The sequence below is a fragment of the Mesocricetus auratus genome, unplaced genomic scaffold, assembly GCF_017639785.1.
Source record: "Mesocricetus auratus isolate SY011 unplaced genomic scaffold, BCM_Maur_2.0 Super-Scaffold_100676, whole genome shotgun sequence".
Taxonomy (NCBI): Eukaryota; Metazoa; Chordata; class Mammalia; order Rodentia; family Cricetidae; genus Mesocricetus; species Mesocricetus auratus.
In genome coordinates, this window is record NW_024429266.1 from 187293729 (window position 1) to 187319613 (window position 25885).

The following is a 25885-nucleotide window of genomic DNA, read 5'->3' on the forward strand; positions in this document are numbered from 1 at the left end:
TCTCTATAAAACTAATTTTTTATTGTTAATTTTTGTGTGCATGTGCGTATAGGTACAGCATAAGTTTATGAACATCACAGGACAACTTGCTGGGGTTGTTTTTTTCTCCCATCATGAGTCCAGGTTGAACTCAGGTCACCAGGCTTAGTATATATATCAGTAAAGTAAGAAGACAGAGTTGACTGAAGACAGGCTTTTGATCTGTTATTTCGTCCTTTTTAGGACTCATCAGTACAGTATAGCATATTATCAAAAATTAAATTATTTTGTTCTTAAAACTCAAGTGCATATAAATGATTGCAAAATTAGGCACCAAATGCTTTTAAAGAGGTCCAGTAGTTAACTGTCTTACTCTTTACTAGGTTCAATTCAAACCAGCCTGGTTGAAATGAACCTAATAAATAATAAAGTTTGGATGTCATACTCATGTATGAAAGTCTCAAAAAAGTTGAAATAAGAAAGTAAAATGGCATTTTCTTGGATCATGCTCTTAGTCCACTGAAATTAAAATAGGAACATTGACGAGTAAGTGTAAAAACATTTTGATAATGTTCATAATGTATTGATCACAGAGTAGATAGTATTGGTTTTAATACTATCTAGACATCACTTCTGTTGTGTTGGCTATTGGATTTGTAAAAGAATCATTTTCCTGGATTCAGTCTCCCTGCATTTTTAGGTCTCCTGCATTTAAAGCAAGGAACAAAGAAACAATTTCCATATCTGGCCATAAAAGTGGAGTTCACTAATACAGATATGATTATACTTCACGTTTTTACTCAAATACCTATTTAATTTAGAATCCATGTTTTCCCAAGAGTCCTTATGTATAATTCTCTGAGATTTCATCTTTACTGTCCACACGCATTATCACTGGCCTTTGATGATGGTTTTAGCAGATCAGGAGAGGAACAGCAACTGTAGATAACAGGACGCAGAGCATCTCTTTCTCAGGCATGCTTTGGCACATGCCCTACCCTGGCTTTAAAATCACTGGCCCTTGTAAAGGATAGCAGTAGCTTGCTACAAATCCACTTCCTATTCATGTAGCCCCTTCCACTGCTGATCACACCGTCACTCAGATAGGCATATCCTCCATCTCCTCGGATAGGAACCCTAGAACAACAAACAGACAAAATTTCTGCACAGGCTGACACTGATTCAATCCAGCAATGAAATGTTGCCAATCTGCACTGCTTATTTGTTATAAGAACCAAAGGAAGGCAGAACCCATGAGGAATCACCTGTACCAGTTAGACCCAGCATCCCTTATATTTTTTGCGATTCAGTTTGAACACCACATCTTTGTTATTCCTCCATGTTTACCCTGTAAACTGTGTAGAAGGCATTTGCCTGGTGCTTGATGTCATGTTCATAAGAACTGTTGCCATGGGTGTCCTCAAAAGGGTGATTTTCAATTCTGTCTTGAAGTATTTTATACATGTATGGAAGTGGGAAAAAATCCAATTCTTAGTAAATTTCTGAATGGTCTTTAATGGTGGATCTGACTGGGTCTGTGCTTCACTGTTCCAGTGAAATGGCTCCATTTGAAATGGGTAGCAATGCTCACATCCAGGAGCTGTCTCAGTGCTCTTTGATGATGAGACTTTTGAGGATGTTCTTAATGTCCCTGCAGTCTCTGCTTCTGTGACAGGTGCAGGGTGCAAACCACCGCCTGACAAGTCCTACCCCAGGAGTTCTGCAGTGGGGGTTCAGAGCCCTCACCACCCATCTTAGCTTCTGTCTACCTCTCACAAGGGGGATTACCATCTAGGGAAAGTTTTCAATTGGTGATGGAGCAACATCTACATCAGGTGCCATCATCATGACTAAATTTTCATGTGAAATCACACTAAGTAAAAGCTTTGAAAATATGTAGGAACACACAGAAGAATTTAAATCTCTAGGGGTATGGAATTTCCTGGGGATTATCTATTGCATATAAGCAGACACCCTACCTCTGAGACTCTCCTCCACCCTAAGGGTTTATTTTTCTACCTTTCCAGTACAGTTGTCTCCACATGACTCATGCTTTTCTGTCTTATAGTCATAACTCACATACACAACACATGAACACAGTAGAAAGAAAAGTGGTTTTCAAACGTACAAGTTGTTATATTCAGTGTTGTTTGTCCACATCCAAGGGTGCTGTGGTGAGTCTCTGTGCAGGCCAATCCAGTAGTCAGAAGACCCCTTGTATCTCTTCAGGAAATTCTGTCATAATAAAATATAGAAAGCAAATATTTGAGTCTCTTAGCTTTAGATGATCCTTGGGTCTCTGCTCTACAGCATCCTTTTGGGAAGGCAGCAGGGTATAACAGAGGGTCACTGACCTTGGGGTCATAATGGCCCTCAGTTCTCATTGGCTGCATTTTCATTTATCATCCAAAGTACACTGGTGACTGTACATCCTCTGTGCCTGGGAAAGTCCCTTGTTAAACCTGTGCTTACAGTATGAACAGCTGTCACCTTCAGTATGCAATACCTACCTGCTTGGATGAAGACTTACATGACCACCAGGTATCTCAGTAGAGTGTATGTCTGTTGTCACATATTGACTATGAACACCACATGATCGAATGTCTCTGGAATATCTCAGAGCTCCAGTCAGAGGCAATAACATCAGCAAATAGCACACACTAATGTGCTCCCATGTCTCCAGTGCTTAAGGTAGGATCCTTCCTCGTGTTTAAGCCTCAAGCTCTCTATTTCAAGGAACTACTCCCCAACATAACAAACAACAAACTAACTTCTGATCCTTTCTTACCAGCTCCTCCAGGCTCTGAAATTGAGCTAGATGGGCCTCTTGTGCCATGCAGGAGGTCTGACTGAATGTCCAGTTTCCCATGTCATCAGAAAAATAGAAACATTTACTTCCAAACCCAATCCAGTGTCTTGGGCAGGTGGCACAGCAAGGTCCAGGGCTCTTATTGACCAATTTTTCTTTTCTCACTGAAATGTAGACAGTTCATGAAATATATATATATATATCTCCAAATCTCAGCTGTTTTCTGTGTGCTTGGGCAGTAGCTTTTCTTACTGGTCACTAGGAGACCCCCTCCTAGCATGAAGGTCCCCAATCCAGAGCCTTTCAGTGGGGAAATGTTTTATTTTTCACCTTTGTATTTCGTGTTTGGAGACAGAATCTTGCTATATCCCCTGCCTGGTCTGGATCTCACTGAGTGGACACATTTTTCTGGAGCTTACAGTAATCCTGTTGGATGTGCCTCCTGAGTGCAGGGACTAAAGACACCTTGCCCTGCATAAAATCATAGGTCATTAACCCATTAGGACTCTTTCTGATTGCTGTAATCCTACAGCTTCCTTTCCCATAATCCACTTTCACATGCTCCTTTTCTCTTGAAAAAAGAAAGCAAACTCCTCCCTTGCCTGGATTTTATTATAGAGAAATGTCAGTCTGCAACACATGGCATGGTCAAAATCGGTCTTCTATACCAAAACTGTGATCAAGGTCTTCCTTTGATTCTAGCACACACATTAAATACATATAAACATAAGCTGGCTCTTGTTAAAGCTGGTCAGGATGGGTGTCATGAAGAAACATGACAACAGATGTTAGAACCATGTGCAGAAATAGGGACACATATTTACTGCTGTTGGGAGTACAAACTGATACAACCAATATGGAGGTTCTTAAAAGAAATTTAAAAAAATGACCTATCACGTGACCCATCGATGCCATTCCTGGATATGTATGGAGAGTACACATCCTACCACAGAGAGTCTTGCAATCCATGTTTATTGCTGCCCTATTTACAATAGAAAGAAATGGACCTAACCTGGAAGCCAATATACCGATGTATGCATAATGACTATGTGGAACACATGCAAAATTGAATAATATTTCAGTCTGTGATACTGCATGTGAGTGCTATGAGACTGCACATGTAAGTGCTGTGACACAGTGCATGTGTGTGCTGGCTGGTGTCACCACAACACAAGGAACTGTATTAAAGGTTCACAGCATCAGAAAGGTTGAAAACCACTGCTCTAGAGGTTGCTGAATGCCATCTTCCCAGGGATGCTGAGCCTGGTCTCCTGTGCTCACCCCAGCCTGTGCTGTCCCTTCTCTGCATCTTCCTGAGAGACCCTAAGTTCTCAGAGAACAGCAGTTTCCAGTGTGTTTTCTCTAGAGCCTTCCTAAAGAGAGTTCTTCCTCATGGTATAAGCATGTAAGTATAAGAGACAATGTAAATGTGGACAGAATGCTGCAGAATTTGGAGAATAAGTCACTCACCTGACAATGACAACGCAACAGAAAGTACAATCACAGCTACAGAGAGGACCCCAATCACTGCATAGCAGCAGTAAAGCTTAACAGGACATTCAGTGGAGATGAATCTGAGACATTGTCCATGGAACTTTTTATCTGAAAACATCAATATGAGAATAGACCCTTTTAGGGAAAAAAGATAAATTTACCACAGAATCATCCATAGATTTGCCCTGTACTCTACTGCAAATGCCCTTTTTCAGAATTTCCTGGTTTATAAATTATGTCCTCAGCTTACAGAAGACTGGAGGAAAGGGAAACAGAACTTTTCCTATGGAGTCTTGCAGGTAACGAATTAAGAGCCAATGAAGAAACAAGAAACAGAGTGAAAGTCAAGTTGAAAAAACAACAATAACAAAAATTATCCACAGATTTAGTTGTGTAAGAATAGACCTGGTTGGGACTTAGTGGACCATAATAGTAACACAAAGAAAAACAAGACCTATGTACCAGGTGTGGTGGCAGAGGACTGTGATTCTGACACACGGGAGGGTGAGGCCTGTCTTGACTAAATAGTGAGTTTGAGGCTGAGAGGGGCTACATTTGACCCTATTTTATCTACCTCTCTGTCTCTCTGTCCTATCTATCTGTCTGTAGGGGAAAAATTAGGACTCTGCCATTAGCCATGTGGCTCTCTAAAGATGCATACAGATGTGGTAACGAAAGGGCAGAACCGTGCTGCTAACCACACCCACTTTAGGCATGACTAGACACAGAGTGGCGGAACTACGCCACTAGCCAGGCCCATTTTTGGGCATGGCTAGGGGCGTGTATGGAGGAAGGAATAAAAGAATGAACAGCAGAATGCTCACCCTTTTCGGCTTCCAGTTTGGTGGCCGAAAACTACTTGACTCATCAGGGCTGCTCGTTTTTTCTCTTGTGAGTAATTTCTACAATAAACAGTTACCTATACTCTCAAGTGTGCCGTTAATCGTTGCAGCAGCATCTGTCTGTCTGTCTGTCTGTCTGTCTGTCTGTCTATCATCCGTCTTTCTAACTATAATGAACTAAATGAAATTCTATGTACTAACAGAATAAGATAAAAAGGAGTACTTTAAAGTCAGCAAGGCATGTGCACAAGTCAACGTAAATTCACAGTAAGAACTCTCAGCATATTAAGAACTAAAGGAATTTTCTCACTTTAACAAAAAGAGGTATCTATGATAAACCAAAACAAAAATTTTAACTTCAGCCAGCTTGAATGCCTTCCTTTCAATAACCCAGAGCAAGGCAAATATGTTTTCTCACTACTCTAGTGTGACTCCAGGGGTCTTAGCACAATAGAGCAAGAATAAGAAATGACAGTAATGCACCATAGAGAGAGAAAAAGTGTTGCTATTCAGACAATATGGATATTTCTATTTAAAAAATTCTAAGGAGTCTATTAAAAGGTTCTAAAAGTAGCGGATGAGTTTACAATGCTGCAGAGAAACATGTCCATAAACAAAATACTTTTCATTTTCATACACAAGCAATTGTCAAATGTAACCAAGTGCATAAGGATAGCAATATTTACAGCACTGCCAAACACACAATTATACATCTAATGAAACATGTTCACAATCGGTTGCAGGAAAAGCAACACGTGCTTGTAACCTTTGAATCATTTCTCCAGAGATTTTAAAACTCTCAGTACATTGTAGATGCAATTTCTTTTGAAATACAGAGAGAGAGAGAGAGAGAGAGAGAGAGAGAGAGAGAGAGAGAGAGAGAGAGAGAGAGAGAGACAGGGAGGGAGGGAGAGAGGCACACACACACTTCCACTTCATTGTTTATATTTTTATTGTTTTTTAGGGACTAGAGCAGAGTGTTCATTGCACTAATCCAATTTACCTATCTAGTGTGTAGGTAAAGCTTTTGGTATTGCAACCAGGAAAACCTTTGCCTGAGACAAGCTCTCATCCACAAAGATTTTTTTCTTAAAATAGATTTAAGTTCTAGGCTTCATGTCTAGATCTATTTTGATCCATTTTGAGTCAGTTGATACACAGGATGAGGTGTGAGTCTTATCATGAAAACTCACTGTCTAAGCATCATATGCAGATGAGTTTTCATCCTTTCTCTACCTGAGAATTGTCCACCTTTACCATCTACAGTACACATGCACACATATTATAAACACACATTGGTTTTGAAAGGAAAGATGAGCCAAATATGGACTACAATGATGCTTACACAGTAAACACATGCACTGAAAATGCTTAACATTACTAAACTTTGGGGGTAAATAGTTGAAATCCAGCTTAGCCTTTTGTAAAATGAGTCTACATTCACTTCATGCCCTGTATCTAAGGGACATGCCTGTGTTTACATAAAAAACCTGCCCCTGCTTACAGCAGCTTTATGAATTAACCCTGTATTTTGCAACAGTTCAAATATCCCTGAGCTTGTGACAAAGTAAAGCAACATTACTTAGCCCTGGGGAAAATGACTGAAAAAGAAAACTAGATCTCCTGCTTGCACCTGTCCATTTCTTATGCTGTTTAAATGTTCCTCAGCCTGCTGTCCCCAGAGGTCACGTAGCAGGACTTGTTGGCCAGCTTAAATATCCCTTAAAGCATTTTTCAGCCAATGCAGTTTCCCTTGGGCCAGCAAGATGGCTCTGTGGGTAAATATGCTTGCAGTTGAAGCTTGGTGACCTGTGTTCAATTCTTGGAACATGCACAAAAGTGAAAGCAGAGAACCAAGTACACATAATGTCTTCTGACCTCTGCATGGCATGTGTGTGACCCCTTCCATCCACACCACCATTACCACCAAACTCCCAAACAACAACGATTGTTATAGTGGGTTTCAAAGACCAGGAGGATGGTGATACAACGTTGGTGCTTTGACCACCAGCTTGTTGTTCAGGAGATGGCTCTGAATGGCTTGAGCATCTCTGTATTTATTTTATTTCAAAGTCATAACTCTGAAGCTTTTTTATAATTTTCTTTCTCATATCCTTTATTTTCCCTAGGAAGATATTTAACCTATAGCTTCATAATGAATCACCTACTACAAGTTTTTATCTGAATCTATACTGACAACATTTTTATTTATGTCCTGTACAATTGCATCCAAAATAAGAAAATTTATTCTGTTGGTAGAAGAGCTGGTTGACTCTTGGCCAACATTTTCTGTTTTCTAACTAATTGAGGTTTTAGTGAGTTCCTGAACCTAATATCTTCATGTTCATATGTATTTATTAACTTCCCTAATCCATTGTTGCGAGTGCCACTTTCTGTGTCAGTGTGCATTATGTGCTTTTTGGAGAATAATTACATGTCTCATGAAACTGCATGGTTTCTGTTCTGCTCTTCTTTAAAGTTTTTAATTGCTCCAATAATCATTATTTCAATTCTATCATATATTTTTATAAACCTACCTTAAAGTTATTAAGATATTTCTACTATGTCATTACCACACCCCAGACAAAGTGAAAGAAAAAGCTACCAAGAGCACACACTGTTACACTGGAGGCAAAGGATCACCCCAGGCCAGTCCCGGGAAAGACAGCCGAGGCTGCAGGTTCTGTCACACTGGTCCGTGCCAAGCATACAGGAGCTTCTCCTAGGGTTCTTTCCACAAGGAGAGCCATCCACAAAGCTGCTCAGATGCTGCTCCCTGGAACAAAGCCATGGCTTCCACCATCTCCCACTTTTTATTTTTTTAATGTAGTTTTTTAATGCCTTGGTTGCAGAATGAAGATCGATGTACACAGTGGATGAGGACTAGAAAGAAAATAATAATTAGAAGGATAACACCTCAAATAATAGCAAAATATACCTCATCTATAAATCTACCTATATATCTATACATCTATAATTCCAAAAGCAACCAGAAGAAACATAACTAGTAATAGACCTTAAAAGACAGGAAGTAACCTTTTCTGGTGATGATATTATGGGCATGTGAAATAGCAGATATTTGATCACGTAAAGTGTATATTTTTAAATTTACATCTGTATTGTTTCAAATACCTCTACTATGAGCCTGAATCTGATTCCAAGTGTATTGAGAGCCATTATATGGCAAAGGAGTAGCAAAGACCCGGGTGTAATTAGAATAGCATGTCACAGTAAGTCTAACCTTGATGTTTGGTATTCCTCTTCCAAAACATTGATTCTATATATTAATCCTTTATGTGTAGATTCCTGAGTTAACAAGGCCAAAGACACGTTGGTGGAAAGAGAATTTGCGGGATGTGCCGTATGTACTTGATGAATTAGTGCAGTAGCAGAAGCTACCCCAGAACCTACAAAAGCTATTCAAACAGTAATATGCAAGACAACCAAGAAGGAAGAATGAGAGCAGCAATAAAATGTTTAGATGGCGAAAGAGCAGAAGATAACTGTTCCAAAGCATACACTGTAGGATCAGTGTACCATGGCGGAGTATGATTCACAGGAAGTAAACTGATACAGAAGATAACTGATCCAAGCATACACTGCAGGATCAGTATACCACGGCAGAGTAAGAGTCACAGGAAGTAAAACACAAGGCTGATGAACAACTGCAAAGAAAAAGGGCCCTGAGAACTAGGAATACAGTCAGCAATAGCACAACTCCTACAAGTCGTATTAAAAAGGAAGACTGAGCAGTAGCTGAAAAAGGACCCCGATGTCCTTTAGCTAATAGAGCAAAAGGGCAACAACACAAGCTTCATGGCTTGAGACAACTGGGGCTGCCTGGGGTGCCCAGTAACAACCATGTATTTAGTAGCAGCAAATAATTTATACAGATGTTTTTGGGGAGTATGTTTACGAAATGATCTAGTAGCAAAAATGGGGATAACCCATCCTCCTGAAAAACAATGATGCATGTGGAGGAGTGCATCAGAACCATATGCGATCCAGACAAAATATTGTCTAGTAATATTTAAACAAAATTTATAACTGTAAGCAGGACTTGAAACAGACCAATCTATTACAGAAACAGTAAGACAATAAAATAAAGAAGTAACTCCTTTTGTAGGAAATATGCAAGACAATCAAGAAGGAAAACCATTTTCAGGATTTGACTGACCGCTGTTGAATCACTGTGCATGAATCTCAAATGCATTATTACTGCAAAGGATCCAGCTACATGGTATTCTTAAAAAGCAAGTGTATAAGAGCAGAAAAAGCAAGGATGCCATAGGCTGGGTACAGAGGAAAGGAGTGTCTGCAGAAGGGCACAGGGGTAATGGGGTGGGGCCTGAGTCTGCAGCTTAACTATGATGGAGACTTCATGGTTCCATGTGTTCTAAAGATTCATGGACATGTACGACAATGCATACAATTTACTGAATGTAAGTTACATTTTTAAAAATCTTCAGCTGTCTGGGCAGTGGTGGTACATGCCTTTGGTCCCAGCACTCTTTCCAAATCAAAGGCAGGGTTATTTTAGTGAGTTTGAGGCTAACCTGGTCTACAGAGAGAGTTTCAGGCCACCAGGACTATACAGAGAAATCCTGTCTCTGAAAACAGAGAAAAAACCCTCCAGCTGACTTTAACCACCACATTTGGTTCATTTTCACAAAACTCCAAGATAGCAGGGAGTCTCAGTTTACACTAAGGAAAAGCTGAGAGAGGACTGGATGCTTAAGCTGAGGAGGACACGGGACAGAAATGGGTGGAGCAGATGTAGAAACAGAGCATTTCCAATTATACTGGGGTAGAAACCGGAAACATCTTTGGTTCTTTCCAGGCCAGAGTTTAGAAGTGACTGAGTTCCTGTTTCTTTCCTCCTAAATGAGCTTCCTGCCTAGATGCTGTGTGAGGGTGTAACTGACACTAAGCATGTCTGCTGAACAGCTTTGAAACACATTGCATCAGTTCCTCACTTGTAGCCCATAGGGTAAATAATTTCAGGGTATGTTGAGCAGGGAATGTTACAGTAGCCTTTGAGGCTATCATTGAAGATATCAGGGCTCCCCTGAAGCCCAATTCCTCTTGTCAATTGAGCAGAATCTGCTTCTTGTCCTGGGTAGACATGACATACCACTGTGTCCTGCTGGGCTTGTCACTCACCTGGCCAAGAGGCAACCCCTCAGGAAGGCTGATCCACCTAAAGCCATGCTAAAGAGGTGGCAGGAGAAATTATTTCTTTACTGAGATAATGTACTTTTCCTTCCTGAGCTCCACTCTGCGTGGTCACCTGTGGAGCTGCAGCCAAGCAGTCTGTGCAGGTCACTGGCTTCTATTGGCTTTTCTGAGTTCTAAATCAGAAGATCTGAGAGTCTCTGTGTTCTGCTTCTCGTTCTCTTTAGGAAACCAGCCAAAGCTGGACTTTTCACTCTTTCTCTGAAGCCACCAGACTCTCCCATGGAACTGTCTACCTAATGTGGGATCCCCAAAGTCTCTGGGACAGCATATACAATGTCCTTTGGATTTTGGCTCATAGAAACTCTTCAACCCTCTTTCTTTGTATTTGTACATTAAACAGAGATGTCTTTTGAATTCAGTGCATCAAGATTCCCAACAATGGCTTTCTTTTTCAGTAAGTTGCTTGCATATGTGACTTTTATTGTTTCCTTTCCTTACTTGTTCTTTTCTGAAACTAAATCCTAAATGTTTACTACAGAAAATACTATGCAGATCCAAAAATCACCATCACCACCACCACCACATCAATAACCCAAACAGTATGATAAATTCTCTCCTGGGTTAACTTGTCTCAAAGAAACATGGTGCGTGTATGTATTTCTCTGTGGAGAATGAAAATGGTTTCAGTTATGGGACTATTTGACTAACCTGAAAAACATCTACATTCTTCATGACTTTGATTTTTTTTCTTTTTTGGTAATTATGAACACTGTTTTCCAAAAAGCCCATTTTCTTTTACTAAAACAAACAAGCAAGCAAACAAAAATTGAAGTAAAGGAAGAGGGAAAAAGGAAAAGAACAAAACAGGCACTTTCCAAACACAGAAGACAGTTAAAAAGAAACCCTGTAAGATTCTTTGTTTCTATAATTTTCCACAAACCAGAAATGCCAGAGGATTTGCCTGTGTCGGGGTTCAGCCCCCCACTGCACCTCCTCCCCACCTGTCCTTTGAATCTCACTGGATCTGGAAACCACAGGCCCCAGCCCCACAGCGAACTTCCTTAGCTGTGCATGTTGAAAGCTGTGCTGTAGAGTTTCCTTCACTCTGAGACATAAGGAGCATTTCTACAGCACTTCTTGTAACTCACTAGAGTGTGGATTACCAGATAGTGGGCTAACAAGTACACCCATACGTGCGCGCGCACGCACACACACCACCCACGCACGCACGTACACACACCCGCCACCCACGCATGCACGCACGAGCAAACACATCACCCACCCAGGCACGCACGCACACAGTTGCGTGTGCATACACACAGGCCTGAATGCAAGCACGCAACAAAGACAAACAGAAGAACCAAACAAAACCTAAAAAAACCAATTAAACAAAATATGCCTTAGGTTCTTATAATTGATTCCTTGTTCATTTCTCTTGCCCAGAAATACTTGAGTACTGTATACTCTGGCAGAATAACTAATATACTAGAAGCCTCCAGGCATCTCCACTTTTACAGAACCCCTCCTGGACAGACTAACAGGCCTCCACTCTGCTCCTCCTTACAACCCCGGTGAAACTCGCTCTCTGCCCATTTAGTTTGATTCCTATTGCATCAAATACATACCCATGTCTCCCTCCTGAAGGAGGTCTGTGCTAGTGGGCTTTGTCTCTCGCATGCACGTGGAAGCCTTTGGAGCCGCTGCAGCAGGCATCTCTGAGCCGAGTCTCTGCTACAGGGAGACTGAAACTGAAGTCAGAGAGGAAGAATTACTGCTTTCAATCTCGGGCAGTTCCAAACAAGCCCATTGGTAACTCCGCCCTGTTTAATAGACTTGTTTGTTAACTTCACCTCTCTGGCATGATACCGCAGAACACCCACTCAAACAGCACACCAAGTTGCTTCTTGGAGAAAGAAACTCACAAGATTACAAGACAGGAGAGTGGGTTGAGACAAGGGATAAAGTGTACTGTAAACAAAATGATCAGAACAGTGAAATGCTGTATCATTCAACAAGGCAAAGTGGTTTTAGTTTTAGGAAATGTTTATTTGTGTTGGAAACAGGCTCTCACCGTGTAGTCGCGGCTTGTCTCAAACTCACTTGTTAAGTGAATCTCAGAAGGATACAGCACTCATGTCACAGTGTGATAGAGCATAATGAAGAAACACGAGGAGACTGTCTGTGCGGAGTAGTCCTCTCTCTCTGTCTCCATTCCCTGGAGACTGCAGATCCTCATGGGACTCATTCTTTCTTCCTCAAAAAAGAGAATAGAGGAGGAAGATGGGGGGGGCAGCCCATCTTATGGAGTAGATTACAAAGGAGGGACTTGACCACACCCTGGGACTCTGGCTGGCTTGTTTGTGGGCAGTGCAGCTATAGACATGCTAGGAAAAGAGTCTGACAAGCTGACTCTGGGCCAGGACCTGTTCCTAACCACTCTGCACTCTGGGAGATCCAGAGAGGTGGATCAACAACACCCAACAAATGCACTATCAGACATTTCTCTGGGCATAGCCTGTACCTGACTATTTAAAACTTCATCCACCAGCCCAGCCAGCCTGCAGCCAGAAGATCACCTATGGTGATACATTGTTGTGACTTATTAAAGCCACGAAGATCAGAGAAACAAAGCAGCCTAGTCAGGAGATCTAATCTCTACCAAGCTGAAAGGGCAATCCTGCCTCCACAAATCCTCAGAGGCAAAAGCTCTCAGGTCCTGTCTCCTCCTTTTATTTCTTCCTTTCTCTGCCCAGTCATATTCCTCCTGTCTCCACCTCCCTAATGCTGGAATTAAAAGCATGTGATCCCATGTGCTGAGATCACCTTTGTGTGAGCTGTTTCTCTTTTAGGACTTGGATCAATTTCGTGAAATCAGTGTGGTCTTGAAGAGATTTGTCTATCTCTTAATCCTGAGTCCTGGAATTAAAGGTGTGTGACACCACAGCCTAGCTCCATGGCTGCTGGGATTAAAGGTGTGTATCAACATTGCTTGACCTCTATAGCTTGAGGCTGACTTTGCTTTCTGAATCCTTAGGCAAACTTTAATAAATCATAAACAATATATCACCACAAATCACCCAACAGAGCCTCTCTAAGATAACAGCCAAGCTAAGGTCATCAGTCTCCACTGACCATATGGAGGGTACAGCAAATTATGATTCTGTGATGTTCCAGTCAATGTGGATGGGGTCTCCAGGCGTTGAATCCTGTGAGGGTAGTTATAGTCCATGAGCTGCTCTGGCTCTGCCTCTCTGGCTAAGGTCAGCATGAGCTTGTATTTCATGTCGTCCCAGCAGGCACTGACAGTGCGGAAATGCTAGTGGTCAGTGTTGTGCCCAAATCTAGAAGACCCCCAGAGACTACCAAGGAGACAGACCACCAAACTGCAAATGCAAGGCTTTATTGTTTAATCCTACTGGTAGGGACTCTGTCTAGCAGATTGAAGCAGCAGTCTCCAGAGGGAGCTCAGTCCCTTGTCTATTGCCAGAATTTAAAGGAAAAAAAAATCACAGAGTTACATCAGTAGGTATGGGTCGAATCCTGATTGGTTGACATTTGGGGAACAATTAGGGGAATTTCCCAGAGTCAGGGCAACTGGTTTGTTAGTATTTTTGATTGGTTGGCTACAGATGGGAGCATTAGTGGTTGTTATGGCTTTGTCTGTTACTTGCAGATGGTCTGTTCTCATTGGTTGGTGCTGGGAGGGAGCATTCTGTGGTTTCTATGTCTCTTGGAGGTGGTTTTATTGTTAAACACTATATCCAGGTTCTATCTAAGTCTAAGAGGAAGGTTGTCTTGGAGTTTTGTTCACAACATAAGAACTAGGGGCTAGGGGACTGGATTTGTTTTGAAGGCTTTTCTATAACCTTTACATTTATATGGTTTCTCTTCAGTATGAATAAGCCTGGACTCTTAGGGAAGTGCCTGGACCCTACCCTGAATGAAATGATAGACTCTAGATATCCCCTATGCGGAAGGAATTGGCAATAGGGTGGGAGGATGGGGGGATAGTGGCGGGGTGCGGGAGGAGGGGAGGGAGAGGGAACTGGGATTGACATGTAAAACAATCTATTTAAAATAAAAAAAACAATAGTTCTAAAGCTAATACTAATTGGGAAGAAAGCAAGCATTCTGCTTCCATTCTGGCATGTTGGAAACATTTTAGATGATGTATTCTGGGATGCCTTTGTATGTGGAGTTCAGAGGATGTTTTTCCACGAGGGAAGTTTATTGCTCATAATAATCCAGTAAGCAAAGTAAGTGCAAAAAAAAAAAAAAAAGAGTTGAATGGGAACTTAAAGCTTTGCCAAATTTATACAATTTCTCCCAAGTGTGATTTATTAGTAGTGAAGCCTTTGAATTTAGTTTACCTCGTTCAGTCAGGGTGACTATGGGCTAGAAGACTTTCACCTCCTGCCTCAGCAAGGGTCTGAGCCTGGCTGCTATGACACTTGCCTCGTGACTGTGGCTTCTTCTTCTCAAACTTCCTCTCAGCCCTTATGGTATCAGACCGAAGCAAGAAAAACATTTGTTATATCCTGACCTGACTTCAGGGTACAACTGAGGTCAGTATTTCACAGGAAAATTTGCTAACCTGCGTTGTTCTGTTTCTGTAATCCCAAGGCTTCCTTCAAACAGAAATAGCTATATACTTATTAAAAGTTGATATTCTGCCATGCTTGTCAGCAGTCACTTCAGTTATGCCAAGGAATGTGCTGAATTTGTGATCTTTGCCTTTCTAAGTCCCCTGCTAACTCAACCTGGGCTCTATGCATGAAAGAAGCCTCTCTGATCAAGGCTGACAGCATCATTAATTTATGGGGATAAACATACATATTTAAAAAGTAATCTGGCAACATGGCCATTTATCAAAATAATAGTGGATTCTTCCTTAGTGCCTATGACCTCCATAGTCATGGGTTAAAACCCGTTTACAATACCAGTATGGATTCTCTTCTATGGAATAGGAGGCCTCAAATCTAATCAGAAACCAGTTGTTTATCTCCCATAACCTTAATACCGGCATTGCACTAATGGCAATCTTGTGGGACTTATTGGTGTTGTAGGTTACATGACTAGTCCATTGATACCTTCTCCCTCAGGAGCTTGCACAGTGCCTTCCAGTGTTATAAAAGCTTACCAGGGCTTGGAGGTTTTCTGGTTGACTCCAGACCTTTATTTTTTAATTTTCTGAAACCATGTGGTATCTTCAGCAATGGATCTTGCAGTATAGTAATGGTGGACAATCAATAAAAAACAATAGCAATAGCTTGTGTAGTTTTGGGGACCTCTGGGTTTGCCCATACATGTATGGTGTAGGCTATCCCATACCTGGATCTGAGATATTGATTTAATAACCTATGTCTTCTGGGAGGAGCATTGTCCACCCATACAGGATTCTTCAGTTCAAACTACTTTAAGAAAAGCATCAGCTTTAAATTAGCTTATAAGTTAATGAGTTTCCATATGCTTTATAATACATTTGGAAACAAATGTCATTATTTTTCTGAGAACATAAGAAACTGGACATCCAGACAGATCCCCTGCAAGGGATTAAAGGCTGGAGTTGCTCAGTATGGAAGCCCCGAGGAAAAGATAAGAAATGTGATGGGAGATGTCACTCTGTAAACGTTTATCTTATTCGTTGATAAATAAAATACTGTGGACAATAGGGAAGCAATATAGGTGGGTCTAGGAGATGAGGAGGATTCTGGGAGGTGTAGACAGAGAGTCACTAACCATGTAGGATGCCGGAGGAGTAACAGATCCCTGGACTTTTATCTGGTAAGATAAGACCATGTGGAAATACATAGATTAATAGAAATGGGTTAATAATTAAGACAGAGCCAGACAATAAGAAGCCCTAGCCAGTGGCCAACAGTATTATAATTTTGGGCTCAAGAGCCATGGGACCTGATGGGCCAGAAAACTCATGCTTACAGAAATGTCTACTGACTGTGTTTGTTTGTTTTTCTGAATATGTTTATTGCCCCAAGTTGAGGAGCTTGAAGCTGAAGCATGAGGAAGGATCCCTTCTCAGGTTGAATGAGGAACAAGGCATGGGTGTATGCTGTTTATTAGTATTTCACCTCTGGCTATGGTCCTGAGAGATCCCAGAAGTACTCTCTCATGTAACATTCATAGTCAGCTTGAAGAGTCTTAATATAACTGATAAATTCCTAACTTATTGTATCATTGACAGTTTTGCTTAATTTTGAAATATCCCATCTGCGTTTTGTTTCTTGCATTTTACCTTTCTCTATTTCTCTATATATTTCCTTTACTTCTTATTCCATGTTTGGCTGTGTGGCTGTGTGGCTGGCCCCTGAAGTCCTCCTATCCTCCTTTCCTTGTTGTTCCTTGATCCCTTTTCTCTCCCTTTCTTCTTCTATTCATTCTCTCTGATGACCAGCCCCACCTATCCTTTCTCCTGCCTTGCTATTGGCTATTCAGTTCTTTATTAGACCCATCAGGTGTTTAGACAGACAAAGTAACACAATTTCACAGAGATAAACAAATGCAACATAAAAGAATGCAACACACCTTTGCATCATTAAATGTTCCACAGCACAAACAAATGTAACACATATTAATAATATTCCACAACAGTCAGTCATAGTGTTCCTGATCTACTTAGACATATGACTATAGTCTGTTTGTATGACAGACTTTCTCTGGGGGGAGATGTAACACACACACACACACACACATACACACACACACAGTGTTATGTTATGGGTCTGGAGTCACTCAGGGATTTACTATGACATACATTTTATTTAGAAGAGGCTTTATTAAATACTGGTGCTGGATACTCATGGCATCATGACTACATGAGGGCGTTTCCAGATGGTAGCACCTAACTGTATCAGCTCAAGACTCACAAAGTCAAAACACACAAGCTTACATATATTATGTCTATGTGTAGCAGGGTCTAATTTTAACATATATGTTTTGCAGTTGTCCTAATCATTGATCAGAGTAAATATGGTGGATTACAAAAGCAGAAATAACAGCTTGTCTTGGGAACTCTTATGCTGCTAGAACAGCAAATTTTATAAATTCAGTCACGTTTAGAAGAGTTTTCAATGTCTGGGGGAAAAAAGGAAGTGGTTGGCAGGTTATAGCTTGAACAAGCTCGGGGCTTACATATGAGAAGTACTTTTTTGTTTTTTGATCTCTCTAGAATAGCAAGTCTAAACTTTTAGATGCAATGTTAACCATCACACCCGCCCTTGACTTATATCCTGAGTCAATTATTCAACTCTGTGGTGGATACCTGCCATTTCTAAAGCCACATAATAATATTTTGGTTGAGTTTCCTTTGGACATAATATTTCATTCTTTTGTTGAGGATGAAGGATGATCAATGTACTCTCTTCTATAATTGTTTCTCAGTTCAGATTAGGATGTTGTTGTCAAGGCCCATGGATGCTGGAATGCTAGTCAAAGGCCTAAGGTTGGGTGTTCAGACATGGTGGGGGGACGTTCATCAGAAGCATCAGCTGTAAAGACGGGGAACAATCACATCAGCTGGTTTACATCAGATCTCATCGAGTCCAGGGCTTGTGACCACTTGGAGCACTTTGTGGTTTGCAGCTGACTCCTGGATGGTGTCTGTCAGCCAAGTGGAAATCTGATGGGACAGATACAGACTAGGGCCAGAAGTTAAAGTTTAGGAACTTAAAGGGAAATCTTACATTTAGAACTGTCACCTCAGGATTAAGCAGTAGGTAGGGAAACTTAGCCTGTTGATTGACAGGAGTATTTACCTGGAGTCTATCTGACCAGTGACAGGGGAATCCAAGTTGTGTCTTCTTGTGACTTTTATGATTTTTAAAATTTACAAAAAGAGATAAAATTTTTAGATATATCAGTGTTATCATTGTTTGTAATCTTTACTGAAATATATGCCACCTCCTCAACAACTATTTTCTCTCCTCTATTTTATAATTTATTTTTTTCCTGTGTTTTTTAAATTTAAGTTAGAAACAAGCTTGTTTCACAAGACAATCCCAGCTTCCTCTCCCTCTACTCCTCCCCCACTCTTCCCAGCAGGCCCCCAGTCCCCTACCCAATCTCCACTGAAAACATACAATTTGTTACATTCAGTGTTGTCTGCCCACTCCAAGGGTGCTGTGGTGACTCTCTGTGCAGGCCAATCCAGTAGTCAGAATCCTTCTTGTATCTATTCAGGAAATTCTGTCATTAAAAAATGGAAAGCACATACATGTGTCTTTCAGCTTCAGGTGACCCTTGAACTTCTCTGCCCTATAGTTTCCTTTCAGGATAGCAGCTGGTTGTAACTGGAGGTCATTGCCATTGGAGCCATAATAGGTCTCAGTTTTCAGTGGAAGCATTTTACATCTGAAATCCATATTACATTGATGACTACCCATCCCACTATGGCTGGGAAAGTCCCTTGTCAAGCCTGTCCTTGCAGTTATTAACACTTTCAGTTTGTAGTACCTGCCAGTTTGGATAAAGACTTACTTGGCTATCAGGTATCTCAGTAGAGTGCATGTCTGACCTTACAGGTTGACTATGAACACCACATGAGTTAATGTCTCTGAAATAACTTAGGGTTCCAGTCAGGAGCAATAACATCAGCAAATGGCACACTTTAATGTGTTCCCCATGTCCTCCCGTGCTCAAGGTGATTTCCTTCTTCATGTTTGAGCCTTAAGCTCCCTATTTCAAGGAAATGAATACTCAGCATAACAAACAAGAGGCCAATTCCTGATCCTTTCTTACCAGCTCCTCCAGGTTGTCAAATAAAGCTAGATGGGCTTCTGGTGCCATCAAGTCAGGCTGAATGTACAGTTTCTCATGTCTTCAGCAAAATAAGAGCCTTTACTTCTGAATCCAATCCAGTCTTTTGGGCAGGCAGCATAGCAAGGTCCAGGGCTTTCAATGACTGTTTTTTCCTTTCACACTAAAATGTAAAACAGTGCAATGAAATGTAATAAAGAAGCATTTCCATGTTTCCTTTCCTTGGATAGACACCCACAAATTCAGTTGTGAGATGTGTTTGGACTTTAACTTTCCTAATAGATCACTAAAAGTCTCTGTTTAGCCTGATGGTCCTTAATCTAGAGTCTTTCAGTCCGGCTCGAAGGAAATGCTGTGTTTTTTTCTTTGTATTTAGTGTGTTGAGAAAAAATCTTACTCTGTCTTTATGCCTGGCTGTGATCTCACTATGTAGACTTGTCTGGAGTTTGCAATACTCTTCCTATCTGTGCCTCCTCAGTGCTGGGACTAAAGAAGCAAACCTTGCAAGGAAATTATTTCTAGTCCATCAACCCAAAGTACATTGATGACCATCCATCTCTCTGTTCCTGATCCTTGGAATCCTACAGAATCCTTCCCTATAGCCCTCTTTCACATCCTGCCTTTTTCTTGACAAAAAAGGAGAACTACCCACTTGTCTGGATTTTACTATAGAGAAATGCCACCCTGCAAAACCTGTCATTGGTGAAACTGGTTTTTTGATGCCAAAATTTTGATCATGGCCTTCCTATAATTATATCACACAGAATATAATATGTATATATATGCTGGTTCTTGTTAGAGCCACTCAGAATGGCTGTCATCAAGAAGTCAGACAACAGATGTTAGCATCATATGGGGAAAATGGAAATTTATTTCCTGTTGGTGGGAGTACGAGTGTGTGTGTGTGTGTGTGTGTGTGTGTGTGTGTGTGTAAGAAGCTCTGAATGCAGCTAGTTTTCAGAGGACAGCTTAGAAGAATAACAGTAATAACTTTTATGTTATTACTTAGCCTTTGCCTTTATTTAACAGGTAACAATGAATGCACAGCTCTTTCAAAGGTCTAGTGCATTCCAAGAAATAAGTGATTTAATAAGAGATGTTAAATACCAGAAATGGCTCCCCCCATTTGTTTTTCGTGTAAGGGACTTTGTTATAGCTGTTCCCAGTTCACACAGTGCCACGAGGCTTCAGAGTGAGGGACAAATGAAACAGGCTGTGGGAGTGACCATCACTTCTTATGATCTGACTCTTTTTTGAGTATGTAAGAGATTAGTTTACACTGACTCAGACTTGTTGTCAAATGTTTGTCCTGTTTAGACATGTGCATTATTCATTGACATGGTTAAAGTTGACTTCATAAAACAACATCATGAAGCATTTACTCCAGATACAGCTAGAAAAGTTTTAGAAGATTCAGAACAGTCCATAATTAAAGCTTAGAATCACATATTCTGGAAATTTCTATTCAATATTTTCAGACAGTGATTGAAGATGTTAAGTGGCACCAAGGGTCATGGGGGAGGGGAGGCGTCTGTACCTTCCCCATTCATGCTAGTCTTCACTGCTCCCGCTTCCCTTTAGCTGCAGAGCTTCCCTGTGCTTTCTCCTTTGAGTTTTCCTTTCCTTGTTCTCCGCCTTGGACAGTTTGCCCAGGTGGACGTGTCCAGAGCTGTGCCTAGAGCAGTGGTTCTCAACCTGTGCGTTTTGACCCTTTGGGAGGCCCTTTCACAGGGGCTGCCTAAGACCATTGCAAATATCAGATATTTATAATACAATTCACAACAGTAGCCAAATTACTGGCATGAAGTAGCAACAAAAATAATCTTATGGCTAGGGTCACCATGACATGAGGAACTGTATGACAGGGTCAAAGTCTCAGGAAGGTTGAAAATCACTGCTCTAGAGGTTGCTGAATGCCATCGTCCCAGGGATGCTGAGCCTGGTCTCCTGTGCTCACCACGGCCTGTGCTGTCCCTTCTCTGCATCTCCCTGCTAGACCCTAAGTTTCCAGGGAAAAGGAGTTTCCAGTGTGTTTTCCTGCCAACGCTTCACAGAGTGCGTGGCTCACAGTGGCTCATAACCATTTACTGACAACATATATGTGGACACAATACCACATAATGTTGACAGTAAGTCACTCACGTAACAATGACAAAGCAACAGAAAGTGCAATTACAGCTACAGTGAGGACCATGATCACTCCACAGCAGCAGAAAATCTTAACAGGGGACTTAGGGGAGACAAATCTGAGACATTTTCCTTGGAACTTTTGACCTGAAAATATAAATATAATAGTATCAATCTCAAGAACCTTTTAGGGAAAATGATACATTTACCCAGAATCATCTGTATATTTGGCTTATACTCTCCTGCTGGAAACCTCCTTCTCAGAAGGTTGTGATCCACAAATGATGTTCTGGGCTCACAGAAGACAAAAGAGAGGGCAACACAAATTTTCCTATAGAGTCTTCTAATTAATGAACAAAAAGTCAACAAAGGAGCAAGAAAGAGAAAGAGTGATGGTCAGGTTGAAACACCACCACTACCACCACCAAAAATTACCCATAGATTTAGTTTCATAAGAACTAGGACTACTCCTAGTCCTAGTCCATAAGGACTAAGGGACCATAGCAGTAACAAAAAGAAAAAATTAATGTGCCAGGTATGGTGGCACAGGGCTGTGATTCTAACATATGGGAGGGTGAGGCAGAAGGGACAGTAGTTCAAGGCTGTCTTGACTAAATAGTGAATTTGAGGCCGAAAGGAGCTACATTTGACCATTCTATCTATGTATCTGTCTTTCTGTTTGTCTTATGTATCTATCATCCATCTTTCTTTCTAACTATAATGAACTAAACAACTAAATATAATTTATTAACTGAATAAGAGAATAAAAAAGAAACACTTAAGTAAAACCATCAGAAGCATTTGCAAACTTCAACATAAATTCATAGGAAGAACTCTCAGCACATTAGGAATTGAATTAGGAATTTCTCACCTTAACAAGAGGAACCTATGACAAACCCAAACAAAACTCCAACCACAACTGGCATTAATGCTCTTCCCCAGTGACCCAGAGCAAGACAATGATGTCTGCTCACCTTTCTAGTGTGACTCTGGAGGTCCTAGCCAGGCCAATAGGGCAAGAAAATGAAATAACAGTCATGCCTCATAAAGAGAGATGAAAGTGTTGACATTCAGACAATATGGATATAATTATATATAAAGTTCTAAGGAATATACTAAATGGCCCTAAATATAAAGAATGTGTTTAAAATGCTGCAGGGCACAATGTCAGTGCAGAAAATCATTTGTACTTTCATACACTAGCAACTGTCAAATGGGAGTTAATGTATAAGGATTGCAGCCCTCACAGCACTGCCAAACACACAGTTATACCTCTAATACAGCATGTTCACAAATCAGTTGTAAGAACAAGTTCTCTTGATCTGTGAGCCATTTCTCCACTTCCTGCCCTTAGGTTTTTAAAGATCTTAATACATTGTAGGTACAATTTCTTTTGGGAGACAGAAAAAAAGGGAAAAAACATGTCAGTCTATTGTTTATCTACTTATTCCTTTTTTCAGGGACCAGAGAAGAGTGTTCATTTCACTAAATTCAATTTATTTTTCTGGTGTATAGATAAAGCTTTTGGGGTTGTAACCAAGAAATCCTAGGAACAGTTCACTTGACCCCGGTCAACAGGGTCAGTTCTACTGCACAGCCCAGGTAATGCCTGAGTTTGTATAAAAAACTTGAGTGTGATTATAGCAGCATTATGACTTAACCCTTGTATTTTGCAAAAACACAAATATCCCTGAGCTTGTGAAAAAGTAAACTGACAATATTCAGCACTGGGAAAATGAAAAGGGGGAAACTGGAAGTCATGTTCGTATCTTCTGCTGACTAAATGTTGCTCAGCCTTCTGTCACCCCCCCCCTTTTTTTTTTTGTTATTCTAGACAGAGTTTCTCTGTGGCTTTTGGAGGCTGTCCTGGAACTCACTCTGTATACCAGGCTGGTCTCAAACTCACAGAGTTTGCCTCCCTAGCGCTGGGACTAAAGGCATGCTCCACCAACACCCGGCTCCCCACAGGTTCCTAAAGTAGGACTTGCTGCCCAGCGTAAGTAAAGGTTTGTTTACCTCTCTAAAGGCCATGGTGCCTGGGATAGATGAGCTGATAAATAAGGCAAATTGGAGTCTCAAGCAATAGTCTACTTTTTTCGGAGCATCAGACAATGCTTATTCTGAGGGTTAAGAGGAGTAACGTGAGTCAACTGTCCAAACACAGGGACAAGCCCCCCCTTAGCCGACAAACCACACATGGCGAAACTTGTTTTCCCATACAGTAATATAAACAAATAAAAGTAGCTAGTTGTAATGAATAATTTGAAGTAAACTCTCTCCTATCTGCTATACCTGGGAAGAGCAAGAAAACACGCTGTTGTGTGATATTTTGACTGTGATCAGACAAACAAAACTTGCTTGGAAATAGAGGGCAGAGCTAGCCACTAGCTGACCACGGAGGTTTGGTGGACTGTAGACAGAGAGGAGACAGGAAGTAGTAAGGGGGGGCTAAGAGTGGATCTCCCCACTTTTGGGTGGAAGAACGGAAGAGGTAGGAAATGACTGGTGGCTGCTTCCTGCTTCTCTGATCTTTTGGGTTTTTACCCCATAACTGATTCCCACTGTTTTCATTGATAAAGATGAGTTAGATTAACGCTTCATTGGCATCCAACTTTTGGGGCACAAATTCACGAGATAAGCTGCTTGGCTGTGGCTTTCTAGTCGCTGGCACGCACCGGAGCTGCACGTGGGAGCTGTACCCACCACCCACCGTCTTTCCGTTTCTTCCTCAAGCCCTTTGATCCACTCTGGGACTTTCCTGCTTCAGCTTCTCTGCAGCAGTCTCCACAAGCCCCAAGCTCCACCGGCTCCTGGGCTCCAAACTCTGCCAGAGTTAGCCCCTCCCTGCAGGCCAGCTCTGACTTCAGGCTCTGACTTCCTGCAGCTCTGGGCTCTCACTTCCCTCCTGTCACACGAGGGGCTTTCTCACGTTTCCATGTGGTGTGTCTGCCTTCCAGACTGTTGGCTCTTCGGCTGCTTTTCCCCATGGCTTATTGGCTTCCCCTGGACCCTCCTCAGGGTGCTGATATGTGAGCAGTGGCGGAGTCCTCTGCCAGGCTGTGCACCACCCGTGTTGTCTGCCCAGATGTACTACACAGCCACAGCCAGCCTTACATTTCACTGTCAGCAGATTTGGCAAGACAACTTGGAATTCTTGAAAGGGGGGAATCAGTGAATATCTTTTCCCATTCTGTGGGCTGCCGTTTTGTCTTGTTGACTGTGTCCTTTGCCTTACAGAAGCTTCTCAGTTTCAGGAGGTCCCATTTATTAACTGTCAATCTCAGTGTCTGTGCTACTGGTGTTATGTTCAGGAAGCAGTCTCCTGTGCCAATGCATTCAAGGCTACTTCCTACATTCTCTTCTGTGAGGTTCAGTGTGATTGGATTTATGTTGAGGTCTTTGATCCATTTGTATTACTGACAGCATTAATCTACTTCAGATGAGTTGATGGGCATTGAAGAAACTCCATGTAGAGTTTACTTTCTTTGTGGCAAAAAGTTAGCCACTGGGCAAGAAAGTGCCCTTGCCTCAACTGTTGTAATTTAACAAAAGCAGATGGAGAAAGATACCATGCAATGGAGTTCAAGTAGAGGGATTTTTTATTAGGTAAAAGAATTGTAAAAAGAGGCAAGGGGGGGCAACCAGCCTCTGGAGACAGGAGTAGCAGGAGAGAGGAAAGAGGGAGAGAGAGAGAGAGAGAGAGAGAGAGAGAGAGAGAGAGAGAGAGAGAGAGAGAGAGAGAGAGAGAGGAGAGGAAAAGGGAATGGGAGGTAGGCAGGACCATTTAAAAAAGGAACATAGTGAATATGCACATGTGGTACTCTTAATGGCTGCAGCTGGGGGCATATCCTGTCAGAATGTCAGAATCCCAAGGACAGGCCAGTACAGATGCCTGAACACTAACATTGACTGCTGACAGTGTGTTGTCCAAGCAGGACACAAAAGAAAGTGACTGCCATACTTTGCATAAACAAAGAGAGATAGTTCTTCAAAATTCTGTTTCACAGAAATGTCTATCAGATATTCTAGGCCTGAAGGCTGAAGATGGATGCCCCAGTATTACAGAGGAACCTTGGGTGACTGTCCAAGCAGTCAGTTGTCTCTGTCATTTCTATAGTTTTGTAAGTTGTTTGCTCTGCACTTCCTATTTACTCAGGTAATATTACTTCCTTCTCAGTTTTCTGATGGAGTTGAAGATTGGATAGCTATTGGTATAGTTTTCCTTGTTATCAAATTCAGAAAAGAAACCCACAAAAGAGGTGTAAAGTGTTATGAGGCTGAGAGACATAAAAAGATAGTTTTGGGTTGTTAATACAAGTTAGGATGGAAAGTGAATTAGGTACAACACATTGGACTCACCCTGATAGGATAGATAATGGAGTATTTTTTCTGAATTTGTCAAATGCAAATGGACTCGGGCACTGTTAATGTGATTCTTGCCCGTATACATTTGTGTATAGTTATTGTACCCTGACAGGCATGAGAGACATGAGACAGAAACCATGTTTGGCTTCACTTTGTGTGCTTAGAACCTTTTAAAAACTTTCTCCGGTTTTATGTGGACGTAGGTGCAGGATGTTTGGGCACCATTTGTAGGCGGTTTTTCTGTGTCCTGGCAGTCACTCCCAAATAACCATATAGAGGCTTATTATTAATTATAAATGTTCAGCCAATAGCTCAGGCT

At 41.4% G+C, this 25885-nt stretch overlaps 1 protein-coding gene and 1 pseudogene across 1 annotated transcript; both read right to left on the minus strand.

Annotated features, from left to right (window-relative positions):
* Window positions 1-12039, minus strand: LOC101823687 (C-type lectin domain family 2 member E). Its single transcript, XM_040738362.1, is given in 8 exon segments — window positions 1-1019; window positions 1021-1116; window positions 2108-2214; window positions 2768-2952; window positions 4259-4390; window positions 7743-8007; window positions 11011-11100; window positions 11928-12039. Coding segments are annotated over 7 exon segments (912 nt in total). The 5' UTR covers window positions 11092-11100; window positions 11928-12039; the 3' UTR covers window positions 1-973.
* A 5806-nt stretch (window positions 12040-17845) lies between these two features.
* LOC101823947 lies at window positions 17846-24188 on the minus strand (annotated as a pseudogene).
* Between the last annotated feature and the right edge of the window lie 1697 nt (window positions 24189-25885).